Source organism: Citrus clementina, unplaced genomic scaffold (genome assembly GCF_000493195.1).
Source record: "Citrus clementina cultivar Clemenules unplaced genomic scaffold, Citrus_clementina_v1.0 scaffold_2, whole genome shotgun sequence".
NCBI classification, from domain to species: Eukaryota; Viridiplantae; Streptophyta; class Magnoliopsida; order Sapindales; family Rutaceae; genus Citrus; species Citrus x clementina.
The window spans coordinates 32,020,285-32,042,255 of record NW_006262688.1 but is presented as its reverse complement, the minus strand read 5'-3'; the positions used below and the strand labels follow the sequence as shown (position 1 = coordinate 32,042,255).

Here is a 21,971-nt window from a genome sequence, read left to right as displayed (position 1 = left end):
TTGATTATGCGATTATGATTTTTTAATAGATTGTATCAAACTCAACATTTTATAGATCAAAAGATTTTGTGGTAATTGAAGTGAATATTTTTCCTCTCTCACTTTTGAAGTCAGTTGGAAGTTAGGATTACAGTTCCAGTCTTCGACCAACAACAGAAAAAATCAGACACAGACCTAGTGTCCTTCATGAAGTATTTGATTTTAGCACATATTCAATAACCAAAAACATATCTAATTTTCAGAAAAGTAGAGCCAAACAATTGAATCTGATGTCTTCACAAGTTCAAGAAAGCTTTGTGGACATGAATTGGCCAAATACAAATTCAAATGAAACATAATAACCCGAAGATCATGATCACAATTTTCATGCTCAAATTTTCATCCTACCTGAAAACTAAGCAACCATTTATGCTTGGTGAATGATGATTGAGACTTCAATTAAGCAGCTCTTGCAAGAACTTCAAGCCTTTCAGGCACAGCAGCTGGGTCAATTAAGAGGCCTCTTCTGGTAATTGATCTTGGCGCCGTGACTGTCAGTACACCATCTTCATAACCAGCAGATATTTCATCAATATTAATCATACCCGGAAGCCGAAATTTCCTCATGAAACTCCTGCCAGGTATTGTCGACTCATCGACGGCCTCTGTTCGAATTATGAGGTACTTTGAGTCCTCAACTTCTACTTTAATCTCTTCTTTCCTCACACCTGCCACAAGATCGAACATTAGTCTGTGAAAACACAAGAAGAAAAGCAAGTATAGTTTGAAGTTTAAAGGGCAATTTACCAGGAAGGTCAGCAGAGAAAATGTGAGACTCTGGGGTTTGAGTCCAGTGAACATAGTTTTCAGGAATGATTGGATAAGAAAAAATGGCCGGTGCAGTGAGGATATAGTTCCAGGGAGAGAGCTCATAAGTTGGGAACTCCATTGCCTGAATCAAAGATAGAGAGTTGTTCTGTATTTATCGGCACATGAGGGGGAGCCAAGTTGCTTGATCGTGATTGGTTAATCAAATTTGACCGCACGAGGTTGCTTGATCGTGATTGGTTAATCAAACTTGACCCTTTATCTTAGCCCTTAGGGAAATAATTATGCGAAACGTGAGGTACTACAGACCGAAAGAACTGAATTGGAAAGCCAGTTGATATATACATTGAATTTTGATGCAATTGGTCGACAAAAGTTACTGTTCCGTTATAGGAATTGTGGGATTACGTTTTGCTAATTTGCTTTGATTAATTGATTATGATAAATGGGCCAGAAATGAAATATTCTATCTGGGATTTACTGATAGAAAGTACTATATAGGGAATAAGTCATATTGGTGTAGACACGCCCAGGCTTATATTTTAGTGCAAGAAAATCTTGCAGCAATGTGACAAAAGAAGTAGATATGTACGTGCTACGATGCTCTTACTTCACGGAGGGAATTCGTTAAAAGTCCATGGAGTTAGTTCTGGAATTTCAATGAAAGTTCATGAAGATTTTATTATACATTGATTACTTTTTCTTCTAACATGAATGCCAGGTTTCTGACACTTTTAGTGCTGCATCTAAATCAAGCCCTTTTTGTATTGGGATGAAGGAAATATAATTCTAAGAACCAAGCATACATTATGAACTTACTTATCATTCAGAAACCATGCTAAGATCTTTCATTCAACACTCCCATTTGACGGGGAAAGGGATTAACATAAGCTTACAGCTGGTTGTATTAACACTGAACATTCAACGATTAAAAACTGGTAAATTAAACATAAAACATCAGTCCGTAAATTGTCTCCCACTCAATACCTCAGAAGTAGATCTCAGACAACCAACAAGGTTATAGATGATCCGGTAAATACAACTAACAGACATTAGCTTAGCTTCAGTCTTCCAAGAGTCCCTAGTCTCACTATGTATTCGCCCCAAACACAAAACCATTGCTATAAGAAGGAAGATTGCCGGAAGGGCTGTGATTCCTCACAGGCGAACGGAAGGGATTTGGAGTTACAGGATGGGTGATATGTAAGCCAGCACTACGAAGAACCTGTTTAGCATTTGCACATGAAATTTCAGACTGATCTGTAAAGAATGCAGGAAAACCCATGGTTTTGATTACATCAAGAGCTCCACTCCAACTTCCATTCCTATCCAATCCACAGTTTAATGCGATAATAACATGAGGAGAAGGAAGATAAGTGGCTTCTTCCTGATAAACACCCCTCAAAAGGTTCACCCTTACCCGGCTACTTATTCCCAAAGTTGTTCCCGACAAGTTTGTTGGAACTTCAGGACCCACCATCACTATTTGTATGTTACCTGACCCATTGAGCAAATGACCAATCTCTGCAAATGCTGGCATCCAGTCCAGTTCCCCTTCGGGCCCTAGGTAGTGAAGAATGACCTCTTTTCCTTTGAGCAAACGGTTCTTTGAACTGATGCTGAGAGCTATTAGTATATAATAGACTGTCAAAGGGTGGGAAAGAATGTCGGCAACGGGGCTTGACAGTGGCAGTGACCGAAGATTGTAGTACTCTGACCAACCAGAAAGAAGGATTGGACTAGAAATCCCATCCCTTATATGATTGTGATAAGGAGCATCCTGAGGATACTCTTCATCATCCAGCCCACCCCATGAATCCCACAGACCACCTTTAACAGGAAGGAGGCCAAAAGGACAGTGAGAATAACAACTACATTTCCTCCTCCACATGCCCTTCTGATGCACGCCCAAAGCTTCAAGCCATTGACAAGGCTGGTCTGCAGAACAAGGGAACATGAAGATTTTCATTGCCAGCTCTTCTTCCCTTTCCATCATAGCCTTGTAAAGACCACACTCGCTTTTATGTGTGTCTTTCCATTGCTGCTTCTGACAGGTAGAACTACAGTATATTACTGCTCGACAACGCCCACAACATACAGATTGATCTCCGTGGACTTCCTTCTCACACGTGGCACACTGTCTCAAGCCGCCATTTGAGTTCATTCTTACATCAGCAAACGCCTCTTCCTTAGTTGGTTCTGCATACTTGGTGGGTGTGGAGTGAGAAGTTGAGCTGGCCTTTTCATCATACACCTGACCAGGGGGATGTGAGACAGTCACTGCAACAAGGTCATTACCCTTGGCCATTTCTGGAGGCCATTGGACATCTACAGTTTCAATAAATGGTTCAAAATGCAACAACCTCGACCATTTAGGACCACCATCTGTATCCACCTGAAGCAAAGGGTGCACCAAAGAAATAGCCCTCATGAATGCATAAACAAACCTAAGCTCCTCAAGCGTTGGATTTCTAAACCAAAGCTCACCCGAGGTCGTACAACGGGTAACATCAATAACAGGAAATCTGTCTGTCCCTGATGCTTCTAGCGACAAAGACTAATCATTTTCTTGTTCGACGGAAACATCAGCGACTCAGTCTCAAAAGTGACCCCTCAAGAGTTCAACATTGGGAATCCGAATTGTCTCTCTTGAACCTGTCATCCCTCTTACCGTCATTTTTCATTTCTAAACATATAAATCCCAATATCTCCACCATCACCTCCAACAAATTGGGCACATGGAAAAGGTTGTTTCTTATTGGACCAGTCTGAATCCTTCCCAACTCGGATACCAAATAGATGTCCTGGGCGCAATCTCTTCCATGGTTCTGTTCTATATAGAGCTGCAGCAGCCCTATATATTGACTTGATACAGTTAGGAGCAATGCCTTCAACTTTCATAAGGCAAGTTCCAGATCCAGGACCAAGGCCAGGACCAGACCCAAATTGATCCTGGAATCTACCAAACAAGTTCTTCAAATGCAAATCCATCTTAACTCCAAGTTCGGATCGAAATAAATCCTTTAAAACTATTAAAAATAAAATAAAATCCAACAAAAAGGAACACAATCCTACGATTTAAGACATGCACAGATCCTAAAATTTTATATTCTTACAATCAAATAATCACAAAGGGTCTAAGAATCTCATAATAATTACACCTTTACTCCACTGTTTATCTGAAAGCAACAGCCTTGAAAGGTCAGAATGCGTTAACACAAGAAAATCAGTAACTTGGTTCTGTAACGTTACAAATTCCAAACCCCAGATGGGAATTGTAATGTGCAATCTAAGGAACAATGAATCATACGAATGAAGGGAGTAACTATGAAGATCAAATGAACTTCTAAAGCTTTACAAAAGATCAGCTTTCACATACCACAATGAAAGAGAGCAGCAGATGGTGAAGAAGATTGTCAGATCCAGGGCAATTCGGACATGGAACTACGGTTTAGTTTAGTGTCATCTTTCACAGTAACTTGATAGTAAACGACAGTGACACTTGTTTGACCCCTTTTTATTGGGGTGAATAAATGAGACGACCTTTGCATGAAAATAAGGATACCGATATTATTATAATTTCTAAAAAATTCTGTATCAAAATGATCTTATCTCTATTCAAATAGCAAAGAGCTTGAATGTCCATTGTTAAAATTTGGGTGGATTTAGTTTGAGTAAATTTCGCGAGTATAATTTGAGAAAATCATATGATAGGTTGATATTTCTATTCATTGAATGGTATCATTGGTTAATATTAATTTTATTTATATTTTATATTTTCATATCAATTTATTGGGCTTCTGTATCTAAGATTCTGAGATGTCAGAGCCCATTATGTGCTACATTTATTTTCTCGTTACATATGTGTTACTGTGTAGGTCTGACCTAATTTTTATGTGCAATATAAAGTTAAATTGAGAATAATAAAATCATAATTATGGCCAGATTGGAAATAGTAGGGCTTTTTAAAATAATTACTGTTACTTATATTGTAAAAATAATTAGTTATGAAAAAATATTTATGAAAAATTTCACAAAATTTATTTTTAAAAGTATTGTAAGTTTTAAAAACAGTCGTATGCATTTTATAAATTTTTCTGTTAAACTGCCATAAAAATATAAATGATTGAATTAAAGATGATATTAAATAAAATTTATTTATATATTTATAAAGATGTATATAAAATATTTTTTATTATGTGTATATAATAATTAATAACTAAGATAAATATTTTACATTATTCATTTTAATTTTTTAGTTTTTTATCTCAATATAATTGGTAATAATAATAATAATCATAATTATTTTATTTCTTAATATATAATAATTATTTTAGATTATTATTATTATTATTATTATTATATATATATGAAGATATATGTGAAATTATATTAAATATAAAATTAATTCACAAAATTAGATTTTAAAAAAATTATTTCTTTCGCTTTTCAAGCTCAGTTGTATGATGAAATGATTATGTTAAAAGTGATTTTTATCTAATATTTAAATTAATTTTTAATCTTTTAAAATTATTTTTGAATCTACAAAAAATAATCCAAACTAATCTTATAGTGGAATAATTTATAATAAAAAAGATAAATAAGATATCAATAAACATATTCGAGTTCTGTAATCTAATTTTTTTTAAAAAAATATTTTATTAAAAAAAATCATGAAAAGAAAACAATTTTATAAATTTATAAGGGTCCCCCTAAGTTACATTTAACGTAACTTACGGTCAGCATGTAAAATGTCATTGAGCCCCCTATACTCTATGTTATTTATAATTTATTCGTAAGTATTATAAAACTTTCTTAATTATAAAATTTCGTTTAATCTCATAAACTCAATTTTATATTATTGAAACCCTAAAGTATGAATTCGCCCCCTATAATTTTAAATTTCCAAAATGACCTCCATTTAATTAATAACTATTATTTTATTATAATCATAAATATAATTATATTCTTTAAATAGATTATTATTTTTATTATTAATAACAAGAATAAAAAGTTTTATAATTAATTAATCTATTAACAATAATTAATAATAATTTTTCGTTAAATTGTTAATAATAATAATAATTAATGATAATTATTATTATTAATTAATTTTTGAATAATAATAACAATAAAAATAATTAAAATATAAAATAATAATTGTGATAAAAATTAATTAATAATTTTATAGCAATGTTGCAATTTAACTCATTATGATTTTCATTCTAAGATAAAATAAACAAATAAATGGTAATACAGCTCATTCTAATTACGATTTCTACAGTTCAAGTAAATAAATTATTCTGATTCTAATTCCTTATTTTAATTCTAGCTATTCTGATTGTAATTCATTATGTTTCCAACTAAATTTGATTCCTATTTAGTGAATGCACTATAAAATTCATAATACTTATGAATAAATTGTAAATAATATAGAGCGATCTAATTGAATAATTTATTTACTTGAACTGCAGGAATCGTAATTAAAATGAGCCTTATTACCATTTATATATTTGCTTTGTCTTAGAATCAAAATCCGAATGAGTTAAATTATAACCAATTGCTATAAAATCATTCATTAATTTTTATCATAATTATTATTTTATTTTAATTATTTTAATTGTTATTATTAGTCAAAAATTAATTATTAATAATAATTATCGTTAATTATTATTATTATTAACAATTTAACAAAAATTTATCATTAATTATTGTTAATAGATTAATTAATTATAACACTTTTTATTCTTGTTATTAATAATAAAAATAATAATCTATTTAAAAAATATAATTATATTTATGATTATAATAAAATAATAGTTATTAATTAAATGGAGGTCATTTTGGAAATTTAAAATTATAGGGGGTGAATTCAAACTCTAGGATTTCAATAAAATAAAATTGAGCATAAGGGGCTAAATGAAATTTTACAATCCAAAAGTTTTATAATACTTACGAATAAAGTATAAATAACATAGAGTGTGAGGGACTAGATGAATTTTTACATGCTGACCGTAAGTTACACTGAATGTAACTTAGGCGAACCCAATTTATAAAGATGCAGGGATACTATTATTAACAGTACCCACGGATGACCTAATAACTAAGTAAATCACGGCCGCAATTCTAGATGGAAACGCAAGGAGGTATAAAAACAAAATAAATCTAAAATGGACCCACAAATCAAACGGCTATTAAACCTCGCCAACTCGACGTATGACACGTCAGCCTCAAACGTGCTCACAATTTTCCTTATAATCCCCAAAACAATACAGAATCTACCCTAATCGTCCCCTTTTCCTAGGGTTAGGGTTTGTTTCTCGCTTCAGAGTTCAGATTATTCTCTCGTTCAATCTCAATAACGATCATGATGCAGCCAGCGCCCGGAGCGGTCCCACCCCCGCCACCACCGATGGCCGCTCACCAGTACCAATACCAACAACAGGCGCCGCCTCAGCAGCAGCCGCCACCGCAACCCTCGCCGTACATGATGATGATGCCGCCTCAGCCCCAGGCCCAGCCTCCTGCCATGTGGGCCACGCATGCTGCTGCTCCTCAGGCAGCGGGAGTTGCGGTACCGCCTCAGCAGCAGGGTCAGCCCGGTGAGATCCGGACCCTGTGGATCGGGGACTTGCAGTATTGGATGGATGAGACCTATCTCAACACTTGTTTTGCACACACCGGCGAGGTATTAATATGATAAAACAACGTCACTTTTTTCCTGTAGGTTTTGATTCTTAATTCACTCAATCCGTGGATTTGTTTATTTCTTTGTTTTTGTTCGTTTATTCATATTTTATTTCTAATAACCAAAAGAATCTTCGGTTGGTAATTTTTTCCATAATACCTTTTAATTTTTTTTGGTCCAGATTGCCCCGGAACGGCTTCCTTTTTTTTTTTTTTTGGTTTTAGGGGTTTATAATAGCTGTTATTTTATTCATAATAGCTATTATTTTATAAGATATCCATGATGATTTTGCAGTGTTACTGGAAATCATAACAGTAGGTTAAATATGTTAAAATAATAATGTCATTGATTGCTTGAAATTGGAATGTTTGAGACTTTGAGCTTCAGTTGATGTGTTTTTACATTTCCTCATGGTTGAAAAAGCATTAGTTGGTAACTATAAAGCTTCAAGGTATTGTGCCTGATTGTCAATTAAGTGCTATAAGAACTAGCAATCTGCAACTTGAATATAAAGATGGTTTAATTTTGATTGATATGTATGGTTGCTTGGTTTGATGTAAATCAAATGTCGTGATGCTTTAATTCTTCCTTTTTTCAAGAAAAAAAAAATTATTCTCCCGTGTGAATTTGATTGGAAAAACTGAATTTAAGAAAGTCAGATTTTGAAACTGTATCATTAGTTACTATTTATGCATAAAAAGTTCAATCTAGTTTGAAACTGTATCATTAATTATTTGAGTTATGTAGAACTATTTATGCATATTTTATTTATCACGTGGACACAGCTTAGATAAATCAATGGGTGGGAGGGGGGTGTCTTATGCCATATTTCCTATCACTGAAAAAATGGTTATTTTTGCAGGTTGTCGCTGTAAAAGTAATTCGTAATAAGCAAACTGGTCAAATAGAAGGTTATGGATTTATTGAGTTTATTTCGCGTGCTGGTGCTGAAAGAGTTTTGCAGACATATAACGGTACCCCTATGCCAAACGGTGAGCAGAACTTCAGGCTAAACTGGGCATCTTTTGGTGCTGGCGAGAAGCGCGATGACACCCCTGACCACACAATATTTGTTGGAGATTTGGCTGCTGACGTTACTGATTACATGCTTCAAGAGACCTTCAGGGCCCGCTATCCCTCTACTAAAGGTGCAAAGGTTGTCATTGATAGGCTTACTGGACGCACAAAGGGTTATGGATTTGTGAGATTTGGTGATGAAAGTGAACAGCTACGTGCCATGACTGAGATGAATGGTGTCTTTTGTTCTACGAGACCAATGCGGATTGGTCCAGCTACTAATAAGAAAACTGTTTCAGGTCAGCAGCAGTACCCTAAAGGTACTTTCTTGGTGGTTGGTACAGGATTTTGTCTGCAAATTAAGTTTAAATTTAAGTACTTCATTGGATGGCTGATCTTTATCATTATTTTTTTCAATATCTCTACATCCAGCACACATTAGTTGGCTTCTGTTTTTGTTTTGCATCTTCAATTTGCATTAGTTTATGTGTGTTGATCCTTCTAAGATGATAGAATCTCTAAGTTTGCTCCTGGAAAATGGTGAAGTTGTAACATTAGTCTCCAATTATTGTTCAGTGTGCTTTCAGTTATGTTATTGAAGATAAGCAGCACTTTCCAAAGCCATTTCGTTCCTTTATTTTCCTTTTAACATGCGGACACAGTAAATGCTATTAAAATCTGGACTCATAGAACTCCTGTTGTCTCAAAGCAGGGTGTCAAGAGGCTCTATCATCATGGGGCCTGGAACTGATTTCAGCTGAAATGGTTATCCCTTTAGTGCATGCCCTCGTTTAGGTCAGTTTCTGTGTTTATGTCATGTCCTTTATTTGAGATTTTTGTGGCATCTGTTATGCTACATTTCAGAGTATCTGTTCAGTTCATTCTATTGGTTGAGCTGTCAGTCAAGTTACTTATTTAAAGGATTTATGATCCCAGTAACATTTAGGTTTATTTTTAGGGTTTATCCTTTCCGTTTTTTATTGATTGTAGAAGAACTATGCTTTAAATTTCTTATGCTTTAGTTTTTTTCGCTTTTACAATTAGTTTCTTTCAGTTGTTTCCCCTTTTGTTCATAGTGTGTAGTTCTGTTGACATTTTCAGATTCCTTGGCTGTGTATTTTCTTATATTTTTTTTCCATGAGATAGAAATCGCTTATGAGTGCCAGTGGCATCTCATTTATGCTGCATGAAATTCCATTTGGTATGCTGGCTATTCTTGGGAATGTCACCATATCTATTTCTCTTTTGACAATTTTATATCTGCATGTCATTTTTACTTCTCTTTGTCCTCCTGTAGATTTTGACTTTTTTGGCTCCTTTTCTCTTTTACCTAGTACGCGTAAATGGGTTATAATAATCAGATGGCTGTTGTTTACTGTAGGTGTTGAAACTGAATTAAGAATTATCTTGTTCGTGTTATAAAACAGTGTTACTACATAATATTTTATGTTAAGAATGATTCGAACAAATTCTATTGCAAGGGGGATTAATAAATAAGGTGACAATCTAGCCATTACATTGGAGGCAATGTTTTAAACAATGGATTATCATTTAACTGGCAACTTCATATAGCCCCTTTTTTTAATATTTGCTTCTTGCCTTGACAGCCTATTGATTCTCATTGTTCCATCTTTGAGCTGTAAGCTTGTTCTTTTGACCAGACATTGTTTTAAGGGGTGGCTTAGTTGTAAGTAACTTCTTTTATTGTTTTTATGTTTAAAACATGCTTTCCGGTGAATAAACATCACATGATAATTTTTGGGTTGAAGCCCTGTTAATTTAAAGAGTAATGATACAGCCACAAACTCTTGTACAAATTTATTTTGTACAAACTGATGTGGCATGATAAGATTAGTTGAATTAAATATCACTTGGCCCACATGATTTGTTTTTATTAATTTATATTTTCATTTAACCAATGAATTAATGCCACGTCAGTTTGTACAAAATAAGTTTGTACAAGAGTTTGTGACTGTATCATTACTCTAATTTAAAATGTTTATTCTGTGTTTGGCCGAGCTTGGTAATTAGGATTTGCCCAATCCTTTGTCTAAAGTATGTTCTGTAGAATGGGGATGTCTCTTCTAACAATTTGACTTAGTAGTATAGTATTATATCGGCAAGTATTTCTGCTGAATTTTAGTTTACTTATAATAATCAGTGCCTTTGCAAGATGTTATGTTGCTCTTTCGGCAAATGGTTCCGAGGAATATATTTTTATAGTTCAATAAGGTTGATGGAGCTATTTTGACTGGTTGGTTTGTGTTATAGTTTTGGTGTTGATCCTCGTGTGGATACAATTGCAAAACAAAGTGTGATTTTATTGTTTATTTGATTCATACTGGTAGACATATCAACTGTTTTGCTGTTAGGGCCATTTGCATTGAACATTATCATTTTGACATTCTCAGTTTAAATGCATTATTTTTAATTGTTCCAAGTGTTCAGGGATCCAGGTTGGCTGGGGCTTGCATTGTATTTATCCCTGGCCTCAAGGTTTTGGATGGGATGAATTGTTTCCTCACTTCTTGTTTGCCTTATGTTTTATTTCTGTTTCACATGTGCAGCTTCATATCAGAATTCTCAAGTGGCACAGAGTGATGACGATCCAAATAATACAACGGTGAGTACTGTTGTCATTTTCAATATCAAGAATCCTGTTTTTCAGACATTTGTGACTTGAGGAATTTCGATTCAGGTGTTTGTTGGTAATCTGGACTCTATTGTTACGGATGAACATTTGAGAGAACTGTTCAGCCAATATGGGCAACTAGTACATGTGAAAATACCAGCAGGCAAGCGATGTGGATTTGTTCAATTTGCTGACAGGCAAGTATATTTGCGCTATATCACTGCTTAAACTCTCTTAAATCAACAGCAGCATGCTGTGTAATGGCATTTTCTTTGAAACTGTTTTATTTGTGTTTCTTCAGAAGTTGTGCAGAGGAAGCATTGAGAATGTTAAATGGAACTCAGTTGGGAGGACAAAATATCCGGCTATCATGGGGACGTAGTCCTTCAAACAAACAGGTCCTATATATAATCTGATGCATCTTTTGATTCTTTTTTGTATGGTGACCTTGAATCCAACTAATGCTTTTCGGGTTTCTGTTTGTATGCAGGCTCAGCCAGACCCAAACCAGTGGAATGCTGGATACTATGGATATGCCCAAGGTTATGAGAATTATGGTTATGCGGCTGCTGCTCCGCAAGACCCTAGCATGTACTACGGAGGATATCCAGGATATGGAAATTATCAGCAGCCCCAGCAACCACAGCAGTAGGAAGTGGATATTGATGAGGAGTTTTTGTTTATGTGACTGCTTTTTATTGTAGCAGTAACTTAATGGTGTGATACTACTACAATGATCTTTCTTCCTGTCCTCTCTGGAGGAAACCAGTTCAGGCTCTGTACCCTTATCTTTTTCTTAATATCGCTATGTGTTGTATGAACGTTCATTCTCATAAAATTTTTGTGAGCACTACTTAATTGTTATTTAAATGCTTTTTACTAAATTATGCTATATATCTATCTGTATTGATTTTACTCTACAAGGCTTATTCAACGTTGACAGCACGAAACGTGCAAGTTTTCTTTTTGAATGTGTGGGGATTGAATGTGTGTTTTTCTTGCAACGCAAATAACATGTTTTTAATGTTATGAGCTTGGGCAGTTGATTATGTGGTGTGGTCGTGTTGTTTGAATTGTTACCTGAATTTTCAACGCGGACGTAAATTGCAATGCAGAATCGTAAGTTGTGGTTAAACAGGTCCTTTCCTAAATGCATAGACTGGCTATATGTTGGATGGATTGATTTTTAAAAAAGTAGATTCAAGGATTCCACTTTGACATACATAAGATCCTGGTAAATTTCTCAAAAAAATAACAAAAGGGCAAAAAGAACAGGATACTGATAAAAATCTAAGTTGCGTGTACTTTGTTATCCAGTGACGAGTAAAAAAAACACTTGAGATTTCATTTCTCCAGGCACTAGTGGGAAAATAGTGCATAAGGTGTCTTTTGATTGCCAACATAGGCATGAAAGCTCCAACTTCAAACTCACAAAGGACAAGAAAATAGCACAAGTCTCCAATAAAACAAAACAAAGATTAGAAACATTGAAATTGGATTTATTACAGTATTACTGCCCCCCAATAACTAAACTACAGAATGCTGGGTTTCTCCTGTTCCTATATACTCAATTTGGTTTCTTCAAGTTCAAGCAATTATCTGCCGCTTGGCTAAACAGCTCCTGGACCTGTTTCAATTCCTTCTCTGCCACCAAAAAACCCACTGAGATTGTTAGTTCTGGTGACCAGAAATTATTTATAACCCACGGTACACAAAATTACATTGCTGAAAAACCAAGAACAGGCAGATGACACAAAATTAGCTGTGTATCCAGCACAGCTGTTGATGGATTGTCGAGTGGAATATATTTTGCAGGATTTAAGTTATATCTAATAACTGCTCCCTGGAACTTGTTTCCCTAATTCTAGCATTTCTTGCACATGATCCAGATACTAATTGGCAAAAATTGTTTGAGCTCCTGGCATCTAATCCAGAATACCTCCCCATAATGCAAGGAGATAATATGTAGATTTCAATTTTCCAAAAAAATATTCATCAGTGTTTAAGAATTGCTAAAACCAGTCCAGTTATTGAAGGATTAGATGACACAAGTTGTTGGCATTTTGACACTACTAGCATTTCCCCTCAAAGAAAAATGGCTATTGAATAATTTTTTTGGAGAGGAAGACTGGTAAGATAATTTCCCACAAAAGCAGTAAGAACTAACTATTCTCGTAACTTAAATATCCTGTCAAATTGATGAGTATAAGGATCTTTGATTTAACCTGCAGCTTCCAGCTGCCTTTGCAGATCTTGGCCCACCGCATCATTTTCAGACTGGGAAAGGAAAATTACCACAAGCAAAAACAAGTTAATGCATAAACAAAGAAACATTAGAGCAATAAATTAGAGAAAAACTGTTTTGCCCAAAAATTGCTTGAATTATCAAAAATTTGTAGCAAGAAATGCAATGAAGTGTAATTAGATCTATTTCTTGAGGAAGCATCCGGACAACTAATAGCAAAAAAATCAATTTTATGGTTGTCTTGGCTGGACCAATAAAATGAGGTATTCATGCTCCGTGTAGAAAAACCAAAATCTAACAAGCCCATAGCATATACCTGGAGTTCAGCAATCCTTTTCAGTTGAGCTTCTTCACCACCCTCGGCCAATGGAAGTGCGGCAACCAATGCATCAAACTGCAAGAGCAACAAGCAGCGACATATTATGTTGCACTGCTGATTAAGCAATTTGGGGAGCTCAACACTCGGCAATCAATGAACATTACATTAATGGCATGCAGCAAATTGAGGCGATTGATAGCCAAAAAGGAGAAAATCAAATGCATCTTCCACTTCTTTACTTCAGAATCTAAGAAAGATTCTACCCAAAATCGTCTAGCTATAAATTTTCCAAACCACTGTGGTTAGTTTCATTTCTATCCAAGTATGATTCATTAACGAAACCGTTATAATTAAAGCAAAACGCAGACCTGCTTAGCAGCTTTTACAAGAGCAGCACTCATGAGTTTGGGTTGCTCCGCAAAGTTTGCCGCATCCTCCGTAGGATTAGCCGGTGGTTCCGGGTAGTTCGGAGAGAGTCTGACAGGAGGAGCATCCCTTTGGAGTGTCCCAAAGGTATTAAAAGCGATGCCTGCAATTTGATTGATTTGTTCTTGTAACTGTGAGATTATGTCCATCCTTTGAACCTACTCCTGAAAGTTTTCAACTACAAAATATTACAACTCTAATCAGCAGCAACCAAAATACATTAATTATACAACTTCAATGTTGTGAGCTGTGGCCGTGGGTTACTATGTTCGATTCAGACAGCCATGGTGCGGCTCTTGTGGGCTGACGCTGATTTTGAGAGAGAAGAGACAAGGCTGACGTTGGGTGAGGCTGTCAGAGGGGAGTGACCGAGAGATCAGATCAGTTTTTGCTATAGGGTTTGTTTTGATTTTCTTTAGCTTTCATTTGATTTTGCTTTAGGGTTTGTTTTGATTTTCTTTAGCTTTCATTTGATCGGCTTCGGCCTTTTTTTTTTTTTTTTTTAACGTGTAACCTTTTTTTTAGAAAAAAAAAAAAATTTACTCAAACCAAATTACAATATTTATCGGTTTTATAAATTTAAACCATTTGGTTAACCTGAACCGAGCCGAACCCAGAATACAAATTCAGGTCCGGTTCTGATCTGAATTCAACCGAAAGCAAAAGTTTGATAATGGTGATGATGAACTTCATCGACTCTATGCATGCAATTTGTTGGGATTTACACATAAACTGAAAAAACTACGCGCAAGAAAGAATGAAAGCACACGTTCAAATAAAAGTAATGTTAGGCTCATAAAATCATGATGTGAAGGATGCTGTATTCCAAACGATATTAACACCCACAATAACAACAATAACGCCCGCATTTTGGGGAGTTACATAAAGCATCAATATTTGGAATACCAACTTTACATATTCCAACTATGTAAACTATTTACTTCATATTATTATTATTCCAGAAAAAAAACTGAGACTACAAAGTATTTCAACCACTACGCACTCCCCAGTCCTCACATATTGTAGAAAAACAATCATCATCATTCTGGAAACCTAAATTTTCCATGTATTATCTAATCAAAGGTTGAAAAAGTAGATTGCAAGAATTCAGATTACAAAATTATCCAGAGCAGGTCATTATACACCAAACTCTGAATTACCCGCAAGCATCTACTTAATACTCTTTCTAACTACTAGCAATCAAGTTCAACATCGCCTTTTTATTCCTAAAGCCTTCATAATACATGCATGCCTCAAATGTGCCAAGTCTTATCCCCATCTAGATTTTTCAAATGTGTGGTTTGAGATAAGGATCTCCGTTGTTGTGTGGTTTGAGATCAGGATCTACGTCATTGTTAGCACCAGGAGAAGGGCTGCATATTTGGGTATCGATTATTCTTGGAAGAACCGATTCTTCTGTTCCAAGCTTGGCTTCGGTTGAAATAGCTTCTCCACCAAACATCATCACCAATGCATTAGTCATTGGTGCAGAGTAGGTACCTCCAGCAGTAATATTAGCAACTTCACCAACAGATAAGGATGTGTCATAACTTCCAGCAGTTATATTAGCAGCTTCACCAACAGGTAAGGATATGTCATAACTTCCAGCAGTTATATTAGCAGCTTCACCAACAGGTAGGGATGATACATAATCTCCTGAAGTAATATTAGCAGCTTTACCAACAGGAAGCGATGTTTCATCCCCTTCTATTGTCTTGTTAGCAAGCTCCAACAATGCATCTTCTGGCATATATTTCCTCGGAGAATCCTGCTTTTCTATAATAATCTGAGTTCCCATTGGTTGAGTAGAGATGGATTTTGGTTCAGCAGATAAAGGAGTTTGGTTGCATCCAAGGTTTGGATTATCCATCAATAAACCAATTCCAATAGGTTCAGATGACAGGGATTCAGGTTTAGTTAATGCAGCAGTCTGGCTGTCTTCAATGTTCAGACTTTTCACGTCCTCATTAACTAGATCACTTGGCTTGGGGTCAGAACTCAATGGCTGATGTTCAACTTGAGGCTCCTGATTAACATTTTCAGAACATGGCATAAGATCAACAAGTGGTGCAGAAACAGGTTCTGATTGTGCTGGAGCAGGCTCCAATTCTTTACATGCCTCTACATCCATCACATTGTCCTGCTGTATTTGACTTTGTTCGACAACTTTATCATGCTTTAATTGTGCCATAATTGAGGCTGTTTGGTTCTCAAGTCCGGACTCTATTATCTTTTGTACCACAACTTTTTCTTCTGAAGATGGTCCTGCCTCATTCATTGGCAATTTATCAGCTAAAGGTGTCATAGCAGAATCAGATTGATTTTCACCTGCAGTTGGGATGGCAGACTGAACTTCATGAGGTGGAACTTGATCTGGAGATTTAGGTGCCTCCATTTTAGACTCAGTAGCTTGTTTATTAATTTTTTCTAATGGGGGAACAAAATCATGGTGTTGAGTTTGCAGGTTTTGAACAGGGATAGGAATTTCTTTTCTTCTATACATCCTAGCATTTGGAGCGACATCATTTGCTGCAGTAATCGGAGTGAATCGGCCCGGTAAAAATACAACACCCCTAAGTTGAGTGTCAGTGTCACCTACTTTAACATTAAGAAGATATCCAGCGTCAAATGAACCTTCAATGACGCCAGAAACCATCTGCCCCACCATGTCATCAATGGCAGGATTACTTGCGCTCACAATCTGTTTGTTTTTCTTCATACAGTCAGATCCAGGCATTACTGGCGAGCTCTCCCCTTGAATTTGACTATCATCCTTACGTGGACGACCACGTTTTCTTTTCGTGGGGGGATCTGCTGGAGAAAACAAAGTGGTGCCTTGACTCTGTTGGCTCATGTTGTTGGAATTGATTTCAAACAGCCTAGTTTATGATGATCTCCAAGAACTTTTCACTGCAAACAAGACAGTAAGGTCTTTATCTTTTTCACTCATATCAAACAACCGATGATTGAGGGTAGAAATGATAATCTATAATGTGTTGAAATTGTCAGTTTAGTTTGCAGTAACTACAAGCAGAAAGATACGCTACAAAACTGAAAAGAAAAGATAAACTACAAACATGTAGAATGTGATACAAAAAAAAAAAAATCATGTCCAAATAATCAAGCAGTTTGATGGCCAAAAATACCATACTTTAGCCATCTTGAAAAACCTAAATTCAATAAACCACAAGCAAGGAGCGCAATGATTATATGCCAAGCAAAAATAGCAAAATACATTCAGTGTAACTGTTTACTGAAAAGTGATAATCATTAATTTGAGAAATCTAGTTTAAAAAGCTATTATACATGCATGATTAACGAAATTAGAGTTAAAGATGGATAGAGTTAGAATCATTAATATCAGTAGAAATGCATGCATTTATTTCATGAGATGATAAATGGTAGCACTAATAATGAAAAAAGATGAAACAAGATAAGCTCAAATGAGTTTTACGCATAAAATAGATACTTTAGACCCACAAGACTGCTTCTTGAGACAATCTGTGGTCCAAAACTAAACCATATCCCAATTCAACCAACCCAAACTCTACCCAGCAATATCTCGCTCTTGTAGACATTGAACAAAGTATGGGTGCGGCAAATTTACTGACATTCAGTTCAATTTTAGAATTTTTATTGCTTCATCTTTGTGTCTTCAAACTCATTGTATCTTTTGCATATGACCCATGGGAATAACCAACAGATTAGCCAAACAGAATAAAAGCACATTAAAAATAGCCAAATAGAGAATAGACGTTTGAAAATATTAACATAAACCTATGATTATCTGTCTGCCATTGGTTGAGGTCAATGTTTGATGCAGGCAGATAATAGCATAGGACTGATGGAAAAACAATAAATTTGAAAACATAAGCATCCAAACACTAATTAAATAAGAAAAATTTCTATAAAATGCTGGAAAGCAATCTCCTGTCAGGATTATGACCCATTTTCATACGATACTGTTACATAAATTAATCTTTTTCTTCTTCTTTTCATTTCAGTGCAGTCCTCATGCTCATCAGTTCTCACTTTCTCTGGATCCAGCATAAGGTTTTCAAAATAAGTAAGTTTGCAACATTACGATTCTAAGTTGTTCATCGCAATATTCTTGCGTGTTTCCTTCGTAATTTTCATTTGAATCCCAGCCAGCTAAAATAATTTTTAAAGTTAACACCTTTTGACATTCACCGCTAAACTTTTGCAGAACAAAAATTTCGCATCAAAGCACAGATAAAAACGGAGAGCCAAATATAGAATGTCATAAGTGACAACCGTACGCATGCAGGGCTGCCCACAGATATCGAAAAGGAAAAGAAAAATGCACTTCTGATCAAATTAAACTAGCTAGATCTTTAAATTTAAAGAAACCCAGAAACGATCAAAAACCTCATTTAACAACACGAAAATTCAGAGCTCAGTTTCAGTTTCTTTTACTTTTTCTTTTATCATCATCATTATTATTATTATTTTGTGGGGGGTAACAAAACAAACAAACAAACAATTTCGTAAGAGATCAATCGTAAAATAAACGTAACAAAAATGTAATGAATATTTAGTTTGAACTTTGAAGAGACTTACGTTTGCGCGATAACTGGTGGCAGCGCAAAAGGGTGTCTGGGGAAATAATATAACAAAAATCGAAATTGGTGGAGAATTTAGCTGTGAGAAAGTGTTTCCGTTTCAATTCTTTTTCTTTTGTTTTGTTTTCGCTGTTCGGCTCGCGGGCTAGTGAGTTGTGTAACCGAAATGCAAAGAGACTCACAGCGAAAACGGTGTCGTTTAGGTTGTTCGATGGAGATGTCCTCTGGGCCGCCCAATAGCCACCTGGGCTTTCCTCTCGAGTCTCGACGGCCTTTGTAAGCTGGCCACACCGTTTAAACTGGGTGGGTTCCCTCACAGTCATCACGGTCAACAAACGGGTACGTGTGTCGCGCACGGGACTTTCAACGATTTACAGCCAAGGAAAAGAGCCGCAAAACAAATAAATTTGGAATTGGTTTCCAGAATCAGCTAAAAGCCTAAACCAAAAACAAAAGTGCTTTTTTTTTTCCCCTCTCATCCACAACCATGAATTCTCTGCTAGCTAACGGAATTTCAAGCTTCTCTCCGCAGCCCACCGTCGATTCACCAAAACTCTCGAAAGGGTTTCACCCAAAGCTCGAAAATCCCAAGTTCATAGTCCCCAAAAGCTCAAGGCTCTTCAAGGTCCGTGCGGATGTCGGGTACGGGTCAAGCACCATCAGCTCCGACCCTAGCTCTTCGCCAGGTAATTTGTCAACTTCTACCCAGAGCTCCGATGATAAAATTCAAGAAATTTTACGCAATCGTGATTACGATAAGAAATTCGGCTTTAATTGGGATATTGACTCGGTTACGATCCCAAAAGGCCTCACGAAAGAAACGATTCATTTGATTTCTTCTTTAAAAGAAGAACCCGCCTGGATGCTTGAGTATAGGTTGAGTGCCTTTGAGAAATTTCTTAAAATGAAAGAACCCAATTGGTCTGATAATCGATACCCGCCAATTAATTTCCAAGATATGTGTTATTACTCTGCACCCAAAAAGAAGCCAACTTTAAATAGCCTTGATGAGGCCGATCCAGAGTTGATTAGGTATTTTGATAAACTGGGTGTGCCTTTAAATGAACAGAATCGATTGGCTAATGTGGCAGTTGATGCTGTTCTTGATAGTGTTTCTATTGCCACAACTCATAGGAAGACTCTTGAGGAGGCTGGTGTGATTTTTTGTTCCATATCCGAAGCTATTAGGGAGCATCCGGATTTAGTTAGGAAGTATTTAGGGAGAGTTGTGCCCAGTGAGGATAATTACTATGCAGCACTGAATGCTGCAGTGTTTAGTGATGGATCGTTTTGTTACATCCCGAAGAATACTAAGTGTCCAATGCCGATTTCAACATATTTTAGGATTAACGCAATGGAAACGGGGCAATTCGAGAGGACTTTGATAGTTGCCGATGAGGGTAGTTTTGTGGAGTATTTGGAAGGGTGTACCGCACCTTCTTATGATAGGAACCAGCTTCATGCGGCTGTGGTTGAGTTGTATTGTGCTGAGGGTGCGGAGATTAAGTACTCTACAGTGCAGAATTGGTATGCGGGGGATGAGGAAGGAAATGGTGGGATTTATAATTTTGTTACAAAGAGAGGACTTTGTGCTGGGGATCGCTCTAAAATATCATGGACTCAGGTGGAGACAGGCTCCGCTATTACTTGGAAGTACCCTAGTGTTGTTTTGGAGGGTGATGATACTGTAGGAGAATTCTATTCTGTTGCATTGACAAATAACCATCAGCAAGCTGACACCGGGACTAAGATGATACACAAGGGGAAGAATACGAGGAGTCGGATTATTTCTAAGGGTATTTCAGTTGGGAACTCAAGAAATTGTTATAGAGGGCTTGTTCAGGTACAATCGAAGGCTGAGAATGCTCGAAACTCCTCGCAGTGTGACTCAATGCTTCTTGGTGACACTGGTGCCGCCAACACCTATCCTTACATCCAGGTATTTTTATTTGATTTATTGTTATTTTTTCTTTTAACAATCATATTAGATTTGGTTACTTGCCCATATCATCTTTTGTAGTTGCATGACTTGTTCATTGTTTTGTGATATTGTGAAACTGTGGTCGATGTGAAATTGACTTCAGTACCAATGGCATAATTGACGGGATGGTTGTTGTTAGAGAGTTTTCTGGGGTATGGTTGTAGAGATAAGAGAACTTGTAATCCTAAGGAGTACGGGCATTTATTTTGCTTGTCCCTATGGGTTTGTATGCTTGAGTTAGTATTATCTGCTGAATGATGGATTTATGCATATTTTTTAACAGGTGAAGAATCCTACCGCTCGTGTTGAACACGAAGCCAGCACCTCAAAAATTGGTGAAGACCAGCTTTTCTACTTTCAGCAGAGGGGAATTGACTATGAGAAGGCTATGGCTGCCATGATTTCTGGATTCTGCCGAGATGTGTTCAATGAGCTGCCTGATGAGTTTGGTGCTGAGGTGAACCAACTCATGAGTTTGAAACTCGAGGGATCAGTAGGTTAGAGGGAAGGAATTTTGGTATCAAGTTTATCTACAAAAGTTTAGATACATCTGTGAGTTCCAGATTATGAAAGGCTGTAAATGCATAATGTTGGGGCATGTACTGTTTAGCTCTCTAAATATCTTGTAAACTTAAATAAACATGTTCTAATAGTAGTATCACACTACATGTTTGCGGCTTTGTACATACTTGGTTATTTCAAGAACAACATGTAATTTTAATAGAATTTATTTGGGAAGTTTTGTGGCAATGGGATCGCCTTTTGGCTTAATGATAACATTCGAGTTAATTCAGTAGTAGGATTAATTCTTTAGTTTGTAGACAATATAAGAAGCTGTGCAACTTTTTCTATCTTTTTGGAGAGTAACAACATATTTATAGGGAGGTATTCAGGTTTATGTGATATGCAACAGTAGTAGAAAAAGATTTAAAACTGAAAATCTGAGAGATTCAACGACTGAACGGCCTCTGTTAATATTGACTTGATCACTATTAGCCTTGCAAGTTATGCTTTGCTTTGTTTTCCCTTTTCCACTTTTATCTTAATTAAACATATCATTCTCTCAATATCAGTCTTTTATAATAAGGGATTGATGAAACTTTTCAATTGCGTGAATGATTTTGTCTATTTTTTTCAGACACGGTATGAAATGATTTTGTGTGAACAGAAAACATCACAATACATGTCGCACTGCGAGTGCTACTTTCACATTGAATTATTGTGTGAATCTCACAAAGGTTAACTTCTGAACTTTTTTCACGATTTGGCTTCG

The 21,971-nt window shown here is 36.0% G+C and overlaps 6 protein-coding genes across 9 annotated transcripts; 2 read left to right on the top strand and 4 right to left on the bottom strand.

Annotated features, from left to right (window-relative positions):
* Positions 1-64: 64 nt before the first annotated feature.
* LOC18051882 (15.4 kDa class V heat shock protein) lies at positions 65-1,055 on the bottom strand. The gene is made up of 2 exons (XM_006448979.2): positions 787-1,055; positions 65-707 (listed from the first exon to the last, which is right to left on the bottom strand). Exons 1-2 carry the CDS (start codon positions 926-928, stop codon positions 439-441), a joined length of 411 nt encoding a protein of 136 aa, XP_006449042.1. The 5' UTR covers positions 929-1,055; the 3' UTR covers positions 65-438.
* Positions 1,056-1,625: 570 nt separating this feature from the next.
* Positions 1,626-3,860, bottom strand: LOC18051881 (zinc finger MYND domain-containing protein 15). The gene is given in 4 exon segments (XM_024190076.1): positions 1,626-3,366; positions 3,369-3,417; positions 3,419-3,489; positions 3,492-3,860. Coding segments are annotated over 4 exon segments (1,896 nt in total). The 5' UTR covers positions 3,799-3,860; the 3' UTR covers positions 1,626-1,897.
* Positions 3,861-7,077: 3,217 nt separating this feature from the next.
* On the top strand, positions 7,078-12,059 carry LOC18051880 (polyadenylate-binding protein RBP45). 2 transcript variants are annotated; one of them, XM_006448976.2, is made up of 6 exons: positions 7,078-7,495; positions 8,358-8,811; positions 11,080-11,135; positions 11,211-11,341; positions 11,446-11,542; positions 11,635-12,059. In XM_006448976.2, exons 1-6 carry the CDS (start codon positions 7,175-7,177, stop codon positions 11,794-11,796), a joined length of 1,221 nt encoding a protein of 406 aa, XP_006449039.1. In that variant the 5' UTR covers positions 7,078-7,174; the 3' UTR covers positions 11,797-12,059. The 2 variants fall into 2 exon arrangements, with proteins under 2 accessions (XP_006449039.1, XP_006449038.1); XM_006448975.2 differs by having other exon boundaries at positions 8,358-8,832.
* Positions 12,060-12,515: 456 nt separating this feature from the next.
* On the bottom strand, positions 12,516-14,624 carry LOC18051879 (mediator of RNA polymerase II transcription subunit 21). 3 transcript variants are annotated; one of them, XM_024190031.1, is made up of 5 exons: positions 14,399-14,624; positions 14,077-14,312; positions 13,706-13,783; positions 13,370-13,421; positions 12,516-12,788 (listed from the first exon to the last, which is right to left on the bottom strand). In XM_024190031.1, the coding sequence occupies exons 2-5, from the start codon at positions 14,281-14,283 to the stop codon at positions 12,712-12,714; spliced, it is 414 nt and encodes a 137-aa protein (XP_024045799.1). In that variant the 5' UTR covers positions 14,284-14,312; positions 14,399-14,624; the 3' UTR covers positions 12,516-12,711. The 3 variants fall into 3 exon arrangements, with proteins under 3 accessions (XP_024045799.1, XP_006449037.1, XP_006449036.1); XM_006448974.2 differs by having other exon boundaries at positions 14,077-14,298; XM_006448973.2 differs by having other exon boundaries at positions 14,077-14,624.
* Positions 14,625-14,994: 370 nt separating this feature from the next.
* On the bottom strand, positions 14,995-18,867 carry LOC18051878. Its single transcript, XM_006448972.2, has 2 exons — positions 18,716-18,867; positions 14,995-17,044 (listed from the first exon to the last, which is right to left on the bottom strand). The coding sequence occupies exon 2, from the start codon at positions 16,986-16,988 to the stop codon at positions 15,423-15,425; it is 1,566 nt and encodes a 521-aa protein (XP_006449035.1). The 5' UTR covers positions 16,989-17,044; positions 18,716-18,867; the 3' UTR covers positions 14,995-15,422.
* A 254-nt stretch (positions 18,868-19,121) lies between these two features.
* LOC18051877 (UPF0051 protein ABCI8, chloroplastic) lies at positions 19,122-21,428 on the top strand. Its single transcript, XM_006448971.2, has 2 exons — positions 19,122-20,656; positions 20,982-21,428. Exons 1-2 carry the CDS (start codon positions 19,205-19,207, stop codon positions 21,198-21,200), a joined length of 1,671 nt encoding a protein of 556 aa, XP_006449034.1. The 5' UTR covers positions 19,122-19,204; the 3' UTR covers positions 21,201-21,428.
* The last annotated feature ends 543 nt before the right edge of the window (positions 21,429-21,971 follow it).

What these genes read in the sequence shown, in the direction of transcription:
- LOC18051882 (XM_006448979.2), bottom strand. Translation starts at nt 928, where the DNA reads ATGGAGTTCCCAACTTATGAGCTCTCTCCCTGGAACTATATCCTCACT. An exon ending in TTTCTCTGCTGACCTTCCTG is followed by an intron (nt 708 to 786) that starts GTAAATTGCCCT and finishes ATCTTGTGGCAG; the next exon opens with GTGTGAGGAAAGAAGAGATT.
- LOC18051880 (XM_006448975.2), top strand. Translation starts at nt 7,175, where the DNA reads ATGATGCAGCCAGCGCCCGGAGCGGTCCCACCCCCGCCACCACCGATG. An exon ending in TTTGTTCAATTTGCTGACAG is followed by an intron (nt 11,342 to 11,445) that starts GCAAGTATATTT and finishes GTGTTTCTTCAG; the next exon opens with AAGTTGTGCAGAGGAAGCAT. An exon ending in GTAGTCCTTCAAACAAACAG is followed by an intron (nt 11,543 to 11,634) that starts GTCCTATATATA and finishes GTTTGTATGCAG; the next exon opens with GCTCAGCCAGACCCAAACCA.
- LOC18051879 (XM_006448973.2), bottom strand. Translation starts at nt 14,283, where the DNA reads ATGGACATAATCTCACAGTTACAAGAACAAATCAATCAAATTGCAGGC. An exon ending in TTGTAAAAGCTGCTAAGCAG is followed by an intron (nt 13,784 to 14,076) that starts GTCTGCGTTTTG and finishes TTGCTCTTGCAG; the next exon opens with TTTGATGCATTGGTTGCCGC. An exon ending in AAGGCAGCTGGAAGCTGCAG is followed by an intron (nt 12,789 to 13,369) that starts GTTAAATCAAAG and finishes TTTTGGTGGCAG; the next exon opens with AGAAGGAATTGAAACAGGTC.
- LOC18051878 (XM_006448972.2), bottom strand. Translation starts at nt 16,988, where the DNA reads ATGAGCCAACAGAGTCAAGGCACCACTTTGTTTTCTCCAGCAGATCCC.
- LOC18051877 (XM_006448971.2), top strand. Translation starts at nt 19,205, where the DNA reads ATGAATTCTCTGCTAGCTAACGGAATTTCAAGCTTCTCTCCGCAGCCC. An exon ending in ACACCTATCCTTACATCCAG is followed by an intron (nt 20,657 to 20,981) that starts GTATTTTTATTT and finishes ATTTTTTAACAG; the next exon opens with GTGAAGAATCCTACCGCTCG.